Source organism: Berghia stephanieae, chromosome 1 (genome assembly GCF_034508935.2).
Source record: "Berghia stephanieae isolate SIO BIC M18660-M18661 chromosome 1, UCSD_Bste_1.3, whole genome shotgun sequence".
In the NCBI taxonomy this organism is placed as follows: Eukaryota; Metazoa; Mollusca; class Gastropoda; order Nudibranchia; family Aeolidiidae; genus Berghia; species Berghia stephanieae.
Window position 1 is genome coordinate 83,907,213 of NC_088360.1, and position 10,000 is coordinate 83,917,212.

At 37.5% G+C, this 10,000-nt stretch overlaps 1 protein-coding gene across 14 annotated transcripts in view; it reads right to left on the reverse strand.

Moving 5' to 3' along the window:
• LOC144959427 (globin-1-like) overlaps nt 1–10,000 on the reverse strand; it is a 228,071-nt gene that overhangs the window by 1,630 nt on the left and 216,441 nt on the right. For all 14 annotated transcript variants that reach the window (XM_078892045.1, XM_078892021.1, XM_078892013.1 and 11 more), the window contains 2 exons: nt 7,213–7,444; nt 1–1,344 (listed from right to left, as the gene is read on the reverse strand). The exon at nt 1–1,344 is cut by the window's left edge and continues 1,630 nt beyond it. In XM_078892045.1, coding sequence (XP_078748171.1) covers nt 1,141–1,344; nt 7,213–7,444 — 436 coding nt within the window. In that variant the 3' untranslated portion in view covers nt 1–1,140. The remainder of the gene's footprint in view (nt 1,345–7,212; nt 7,445–10,000) is intronic.

Consider the following 10,000-nt stretch of genomic DNA (forward strand, 5'->3'; position numbering starts at 1 on the left):
CGCGAATGCACCCGGGATCGAGTTTGGTCCCTTTGCCTCTGAAGCGAGTGTTCTACCGAGTTATTGGGACCCCCTTGGTTATTTCGACTGTGACCTAAATTTTCTTACGCTAGTTCATTCCGACCTTATACCAGATTGACATGTTTTCTCCGAGATGTTTTCAATAGAAAAGAAAGATTTGATAAATTATCTTTGTAAGCTCTGTGAATGTTAGAAATGACCAAAAAATTGACACTGTTTTATGGGTGAACAAAGTGTTCAATATAAAAAAATGTCAAGACTCAAATGTCATGTAGCTGTCCCTATAGCCCATTTGATAGAGCACTCGTCTTAAGTGAAAAGTTGATATTTTTTCTAATCCATACCAATACCCCTCTACTATCAGCACCACTCTAATAAATAAGTTCTTCCGACAAAATGTGAACTTGATCCATATATCCACAAAGTGTGAAGTTAAATGAGGAATACGAGAAACAATTAAGTGTCGTGGTTTCGAACCAAGTCGATTCGTATTTCAGCTAAAATCCCTACCAATAGAGCCACGGAGTGGTCTCCCTATGACGCAACGGTGTTAGCTAAATTGTGCCATATCTTTTGAGTCTGTTTCATCTGAGGCGTACTACAAAATAGTACACAGGTGCGACTTTTTTCATAGTTATTGTCAAGAGCTTTATTACTGAACTACCACAGCTGTATCACATAGTAGAGAGTGAACGGAGCCACGTAATATTTGTCTAAAGTAACATTATTGTAGAATTCTCATATGATTTATCAAACGTCAAAATCTCTAAAATTACATCAGTAAAAAAAAAAAGATGAGAACTAATTGGGACATAGAAAATTCCAAACAAAAACAAAAGATGAAACTAGCCATCGCCTGGCTGAGAGAGGTTAGCCAAAAACGTTTTCTCTCTAAGCCAGGCATCGGATACACCTTACTAGTTGAGTCCTGGGTTCGACTCACAGACACCATAATATCTGTTATTCTGACATTCTATCTGACACTCCCCTATTCCCTTAATTTCTCACCATTATTGATGTAAGTGCCCGTTCCACACTTTTGCCGAAAATATTGTGATATAATACCGCATATTCTCCATCAATAACAAAAGTGATACAATATATTATTATATGTCACCATTATTGCTCGGGCTTTTTGTTTTGGTTATTCCTCAAAATAGGTGCGATTGGAGGAGGATCTGAAGAGTTGAGCTGTTCTTTCAACCCTTGCACCATTGTGTCCACCATGAAATTGATGGCGATTGTGTAGATATTCTCCATGTTCTCTGTATACCTGTCTCCCAGCGTCACTTTGACTGCCTCCAAGAATGGCTGCTTGATATTCTGGTTAAGGACAGATTGTATGTCATATTAGTACTTTATGAAATGATATTTGAGTATATTATGGTTTATAGACCGAGAGTGATCAATCGTTGACTGAGAATAAACAGGTTATACCTCCAGTTTAGAATACTTTTAGATAATATACGAATTTCAATAATATTTCAAAAGGTTTAATCTAGCAAATATTTGTTAAAATCAGGAAATTCACTCAAAATTTGTTTACAAAAGAGTGATTGAAGCTTGAATACATTTATTAACATGTAATTTTAATTAAAAATGGAGATAGAACTGATTTATCCCCAACCCCAACCCACAAAATATTATAATAGTGTTCGGATTTATCAACTCCAATGTATTATTTTCATAATTTAATTCCAAAAGACAACTTTTAATCTAAAATGGCTAGTAGTCCTTTATAGTCATTGAGCCATATGTTTGTCACTCATTCAGTGACAGAAGCCGCTCAAAAGAAAGTACTTGTTTAGATAACGAGCCGAAAACCACTACCGCTTGGTGCCGAAAAGCTGTTGGCATTTGTTTTGTAAATTGAATGCCCTAGTGTAAATATCAATAGTTCTTTCCAGAGAACAAATAAATGTACTAAACGGAAGAAATAATATATAGCTCTGAGGCGAGTTTTTAAAAAAATTCTGGCCAGAAAATCGTTCGATATTTAAAGAGCAGCTTTTCTGGCCAACATTTTAAAAATGTGATTTTTCAATGTATGGCAGAAACACTCTTTGACACGCAATGATTTCACGGAAGTCTCAGGTTTGAGAGTTTTTGCAGGATGAGGCTCATTTTAACCGATCGAAATTTGAAGGAAGATTTTCTGGCCAAAATTAATTAAAATCCTGTACCAATGCAGAAACAAGAGTGCCAATGCTGGAAATCGCTGTAGATAATTGATACATTTTGGTTGATTTAGCTTTTGCCTTAATCTTTACTCCATTTTGCTTTTCTACTCCTTCTAATCGAGCTGTAACGCAGCAGAATTTATCCAGTTTTCTTTGTATCTTTATTATCATCTCTCTCACTCTCACACTCTCTCTCTCTCTCTCTCTATCTCTATCTATCTATCCATCTCTCTCTCTCTCTCTCTCTCTCTCTCTCTCTCTCCACTCGCTTCATAGAGTAGATCGTTCTATTACTAACCATTGAATGGATTTAGTAAAATCTTGTTTGATTTAAAACGGAAAAGCCACTACAGCACAAAGGGAGCCCAGTAACTGTTTATTAAGAATCCGCGAAAATGTAATTTCCAACTACCTTTAACAGTTGAAGAGCGTTCAACTTAATATATAAGTTTCTCGTTTAGAAACAACTATCAACCAATCTTTATCATAAAATGGCCATAGACAACGAAACGAAGCCGAATTTTGTGGGGAGAATAAGTCTCGCGGTTTCTTAATAGACAGTCAATGTTTAGAGCCATTCTTTGATTTACTCTCCATCGTGAATTCGTAGTCATTTTTCAATTAATTCAACTTAATTGGGTTTTCTATAACTTTTATGAAAGATCTGAAAAAAATGTGTATATATGAAACACTGCCAGACAAAAACGTTTCAATTAACAATATCAAATTTCATTGACATATAAAACCAAAGATTTATATTCGTAATTAATTTAAAGTAATAAGATAATATTCCTTTAAACCAAAATCATGTGTATCAATAGCATTTTGCATTTAAATAACATTTTTGTACACGAGTTTGCGTCTATGCAAGATAAACAAGATGAGTCACTTGGTTGTTGCCGAAATGAGAGATATCAGATTTGATTATTGCGTTGTATTTTGGGTTGCATGACACCGCCTTGGGATTTAGTGAGTTTCATGCCATATGTATGGTGCTATTGGAATAAACCACCATTGAATTTATAGTTTCTCTAAAACATATTGGTGCCTATATTTTTACAATCTAAAACATCATTGTTTTGTGCCTTAACTTTAAATAATCGATTTCTAAAACTAAAAATTTTGTTGACTGGTGAGGTTCGAATATCTTAACGGAAAAGATGCTTCGCAATTTTATAGTTATCGATTCGCATAAAAGAAATTACTTCTTCAAGTGAAATCTAGTGTTAATTGGTAGCCATTCCAAGTCATAATCTGCAATTTTTCTTGATGTTTAATTCTTCTTCTATATTTGATTGAATGCAACGATGTCCGCCAAGTTCCATTTCTTCTCGTCTATTGCCTTCATTATCTTTCTCAAGTAAATGTGTTCATCAACTGGCGCTGATTATTGGATAGTGTGTAGAAAAGCTGACAATTGAAATACGTTTTGGTACATTTGTTACGAATCTAATACTTTATATGGTATCGTTCTTGAAAAAACAAATCACCGATTTTGTTTTGGTAAACGTGAATAAAAATTCAACCAAATGTGTAAAGAAGGCGCAGGAAATTTTAACTCGCAAGCCGGCGATTTCTCAGAAATCTCAATTTAATAACCTGAGCATTATCTCACGCTTTGATATATTTAGACTGCACGAGGAGTGATTTTATTTTTAAATTATTTTTTTTCTCATTAAAACAGAAATAAATTATTCTCATTTCCATGTGAAGTTTGTTTTATTATTCCTCCCTACAATCTAGTATTACAAACTTGTAAACGCACAGTTCTAAACTGATATATATTTCCTAGTGCATCATCTTTTCAAGCAACGTCTTGTAGAAATATCCACGCGAGAGTAAACACATTTAGACTCTATTATCTCTAAAGCCAAAACGTATTCCTTGCAAGTCATTTCCTGAGCCAGTATACAATTCAATAAGGTTTGAAAGCAAACGGATAATACATACAGGAAACAATTTCAAGGCATCGCCAGTGTGAGGGGACTTCGGAACATCCATCTTTAACAAGAAAAGGAAACAAAGTTACGAGATAATTTAATTCGACTTACTACAAATTAGTGTTCCTCCTCACCAGCAATGACCTGTGTATCAACGCTTTAGGGTTGTTGACCTCGGGTTTGTTATCTAAACATTATTTGTTCTGGCTTTACTTTCGTTACTTTTTTGGTGTTTCATGTTATTTTTTCTATCGTTTTACTTTATTATTTGTCTAGTTAAGCCTCCTCACGTTTAGGCCCTTTAAATCTTTTTTTTTCTATTTTGATAATCTCCAGAATTTGGCCCTTTTATTTTTTTTGTTTCAATGAAGAAAAGAGACTGGAACAATATTCCTGTCTGCATTAGTGCCGCGCTGAAGACCGGTCTGGACCGCGGTCCGACGGTCTTTTAGCTGTGAACCGAAGACCGGTCCCAGAGGGGAAGATCGGCGGCGGTCCTCACTTCTTATCACCTTTCAACTAGTGCGGGGCGGTCCTTGCAAGGACCACGGTCCTACGGTCTCGCGCCATAGCCTACTACTTCCCCAGCGATTCGTTGCTTCGGTTGCCTATCTTCCACCAATCACCACCCATCCCACTTAATTAATCGCACCCACCCCCCTTTGCCATACACTAAACGACACAGACGACCATACAGGCAGACGACCACCAACCTCCACTCCGCAAACCGCCCTTTCGTGTGTGAGATGGGGGAAACAGGAGGCGCACGCCTTGGACGATTCCATTATACGGGGTAAATTTCAAAATTTACTACACCATAATGATCGCAATGACAATGATCTATGGTGAAGGCATGACCCCTCTTCTCTAATGGGTTATTGTTTGAAATGTATGTGACTACAAAAGATGTGTGTGTTTGTGTGTGTGTGTGTGTGTGTGTGTGTGTGTGTGTGTGTGTGTCGAACCTAGCAAGTAGCAAATCCGATTTTTTGTTTTCTTTTGTCCATCTCTTGTCACCACTCCTTTCTATCGCAGTGTTGTCATTTAAAATAATACAATAATATTAAAATTTCGTTTGGTGTTTTTACTAATCAAATAATATGAGTTTCATTAGTTTCTTCCTTCCAAAAAACCCAGTTATAACGTCTGAATTTTAAAAAAGTCCAATAAGAATATTTGGGGACCCCGATAGCTCAGTTGATAGAGCACTCTCTTTATACGCAAAGGGCCAGAGATCGATCCCGGGTGCAGTCGATTTTTTTCTGAATCCCTGACTACTCAGCAATGAATGGGTAGCTGAGTTTTTTAGATCTGGCGAAAAGTCACCATCGACCCCTCTTATCACCTCATCCACCCCCTCTTATTTTATACTTCACGTCTCTCTCTTACTCTTCAATGCTCGCTGCCCTCTAATGTGTGTGTGTGGGGGGGGGGGGGGGGAGGGGGGGGGGGGGGGGGTAGGAGTTGCGTGTGTGTATCAACGCCACGAACAACTCGATCAACGCCTTGGGCGATGCCATTATCTCCGTTAATGGGGATAAATTTCAAATTTTATTAAATTATCGAAGTAACAATGAAGTACGGTGAGCAAATAAAGAAGGCATCACCCCTCTTCTCTAATTAGGTTACAATTTGAAATGAGTGTGACTACTCCGTGTGTTTTACTCCTGTAGGCCACGGTTTTCATCGTGTAGCGGTCTTTAACGGTTCAAGAATGAACGATCCCACGCTCTCAAAGGTCAAACCGGTTCGAATTTCCAACAGTCTCTCAGGAATGTTCAATGTCGAAAAGGACCGGTCCTAGGACCGGTCCTTGCGGTCTTCATTTCCCAAGGACCGTAGGACCGTGGTCCTTAAGCTTGCCAAGGACCGCACCATCACAATAGTATAAGACCCCCAACCTCAATATATTATTATTAATGCGAAGGCAGAAACCGAAGATCTTTTAAAAATTGAAAGAATCAGAAGAAGAAAAAAACATTGGGCTACTTTTTGCTGTTTTTATGGCGATCAAGAGCGATTTTATCACTAGTAAACAATTTCTCTCCAAATAACATATAATGTATCTAAAAAAACTAATTTCATTTTTTTTTAATAAGGCGTACACATTTAATCCCATTTTCTTCTTTTTTTAATGTATAAATTTCGCAATTTTCAGGAGTTCACCCAACATAAGACAGTTCTTAGGTGATGAGCGACATGTTTGATTCAGTAGGCAGTAGTTACTAACGGCTGGCACCCACACCTATTTACCCCGATTATCGTATGGCCTGGCAGAGCGAACATGAACAAAAAATAAAGCTTGGGCAACGACGGCATAACGTTACTTTCTTAGCTCACAGACAGATCATAATGTAGTCTAACGTTGGCCCTGGATCTCATGTTTCAAACCTGCCAGGAAGCGCTAATTTTTCAGACCTTCCATAGGATTCAAGTCGGAAATCCCAAGGGCGTTATTTTTGTCATGGAATTGTTAGGTTGCAGGTTGCTGAAAGGGTAAACAGTTGGGTTTCCGATAAGTGGTGGCATTTCAGATGTGCGATTAAGCAGTGCTAAAAACAATGACCGAGGATAGAAAGTTGAGCCACACCTTATTCGGGCGACAGGACGGATCTCAAATTTAATCAACGCATATCCTGGCTGCCAATAAAAATGCCCTCATGCAACTCGCATACTACAGACGTTCAAATGACTATTAACCCCTCCTTACCAACTCTAGAAAATCGTCACAGTCGTTACGATACAATGAGCATTGTTCTTATTCAGATTTGTTTTGTACATTACAAAATTCGAAAATAAAATCTTTGTGCTTTGTGCTAAACTTACTGCTAGTTTGCAAAGCTCGACCTATTGAACAAATGATGTGTAGTATGCCCTTACTGATTTTTAATTTGACTTTGAAAAAGAAATTTTTGTGCTGGGTTGTTAAGATGTTTTGAGAAAAATCTTGAAAATAGTCGCTAAGGAGAGAGTTAAACGATAGACATTCAAATCCTTGAAGGTCCCAGATAAACACGAGAAAGCAACATTTCAATTGGGGGAAGGATTCAGGTTGCAAATTGACAACTTACCAAAAATGTTGTGGGTTCAAAGCCCTCGAATCGCTTGTGTGAAGCCCCCGTTTCACAAAGCAAGGTGTAGACAAATTCGTAGTTGTCTATGTGAGTAATGGCGTCGTCCAACGTGTTCATCACCATGGTAGCGTGATACTCCAGGGCCTCGTTAGACCGCAACTCGTCGTCTGATTGGATATGCTTGAACTTCTGAAACATGGCCTGGAGACCTTCATTGGTCTTGAATAGTCTGTGTGGAATAGAAGAAAATGAAAAAGATGGGAAATGAAAATCAAATAAATGAACGTAGGGTTCTTTATTGATTCCTGTGTGAAGGACCGTTAGAAGTCATCGTACTTCTCGTTTCTGGCGCTGATGAACGTTGCAATAAATATCTGAAAAGTTATGTATTATGCCAGATGAGGCATCTCGAGAAGTGAAAGAGGTAAACTCAATTAAAGGTCGGCACATCTACCCGACAATAAAATGTTTTAGGGTCGATCTTTAGTATAGATGTACATTTTGTGTTGTTTTATTTAATTGAATATTTCTATCCACTTTCAATGGCAGCCAAACAATACGTTTTTGCCCTATCTCTTCAAGTTTGCAAATTTTCGACATACAAACCTACTAATTAGTGCTGTTTACATAAAACAAACGACTGGAAAAATCATTAGAAAAGAAAGAACAGGGCTATCGCACTACCGATCTGTTGATATAAAATATGTTCAGCAGGTCACACGAATCACTCACCACACATCACGTGGGCGGGCATCTTAATGTGGTCATTCTCATTATATATAAAATAGTGCCTCTATGCAATTCTTAAATCGACCACCAAAATGTTTACTTTGTGGCATCCAATCAAAAATCGCTTAACGGCAACATTTTCCGTATTGATAATAAGATTGGGTTATATTAGATACGCGATACGTAAGATCAGCTGAACCTCGCTTTTATATCACTCGATAATTATATCACTTCGGATGAGTAGCATTTCAAGTACTAGTAGAGAACTCGACTCATACGTAAATTAACCTGGTTCAATTCTTCGTTGACCGACGATCATTGACCCTATTGTCCACTCAGCAGTGAAAACCCCCTGCCGAAATTGCTTAGCGTTAAAAACACCTTTGGAGGTTACTGGTCCGATTGTTTCCTCCCTTACTGTATAACACTTGAGACATTATATTTATAGTATTGGGCCCAAGGCAAGGAATGATGTCAAGTTTGGAGACAACGGGACTGGCATTCTAAATTGATTGACAGGTCGATGTAAACACGCCCGTGTAACACCAATTTAAAGGTCAATCATCGTTAAGGACGTAATAGCGGTAGAATTATATTCTAAACAAGAACGTGACAAAAACCACTTTATAAAATAAACACATTGGAAATTTATTACTATCACTATCGCTGGCTTTATTTTACAGATTGCTTAGTACTATACCATTTTAATCAGTTAGCAGTTTTTGTATCGTTTGCGAAGGGTTAACCACAATCATATTGGTTAAAATTTGCTTTTTTATGTATTTAAATAATTCATCCGTAAGTTTTATTTTGTTTTCGTTTAATTTATTCTTTTTAAGATAATGAGAAGGATGATGGGATATGAAGGAGATACTTGTTCGTTTAATCACTAAATTTATTTCATGTTGAATCACGTACAATCTTTTTTACTGATCCCTTTCTGCCCATTGGATACTATGTAATTGGGTCAAAACAAGCTCTGACGAAAGGTTCTATAAAGCGTCCTGTACAAAGGGTAGTTTAAAATGACTACCTATAGCACTGCGTGAGATTCCGGCCTTACAGCTCCATTGATTACTTTTCTCAACTGAACTTGCACTTCGTCAACATTTGTAGCTAATGTTTTTATCACTGACAACATTTCACGAGCACACGGGTGTATTTTCTATCTTAAACCTGTTGAATTATTTGGTATGACTTGGCGCAAAAGATTTTTTTTCTGATTTACTTATACTCCTGTACAATATTCACATGGTGATAGAATCAAGACAATCATAAATAAATTAAAAACCAGGAAGTTAATGAACATGTCAAGATTTTGAATGAATATAACGAAAAAGGTATAACCCCTAGAGAGCTTCTTGCTACGTTTTTTAAAGGATGGTGAATAACACTATCACAATTAGATGCTTAACCATTTAACTTTTGTACTCTGGAAAAACACGAATTAAAAAATTTTGCTGGAAAACTCGTCCTTCAAATATTGATCGACTTAGATTACCCTCATCATGGCAAAACTCTCAAATATTGGACTTCGCAAATCGATCGATATTTGAAGGACGAGCTGTCTGGTCAAAAAATTTTAATACGAGTTTTTCCAGAGTACGGCAGTTAACTGGTTAAATTAATGCCTTAATCAGAATCCGTGCTGCTAGCATTGCCAGAAAAGGATTGCCGTTTGACTCGCGTATACAAAATTACTGGTGCTGATCATAGTGTGGTGACCGTAGGAAATAATAGGATAGGAGCAAGCTTTGTGCGATGTCAGTACTCATTTCTTTTCCAGATGAGATGGTCCCTCCAGTGAAGTGGATTCATTACAATGGAAGGGGAGGTGAGTGAACTTCATCTCAACCAGCGTCGCCCAAGGCCGATGTCGACTTGCTGGAGGGAGTGGTCGATATCGAGATGATGCTGTTTGATCAAAACCAACCAACAATACGAGAAAAATCAGACGGAAAACAAGTATAGTTGTCGTTAAAAACCACATAGCCGACAGTAAGTAATAGTAGGCCTTAATTAGCCATCAACGTCATAGGTCGAGATTTCATCACGG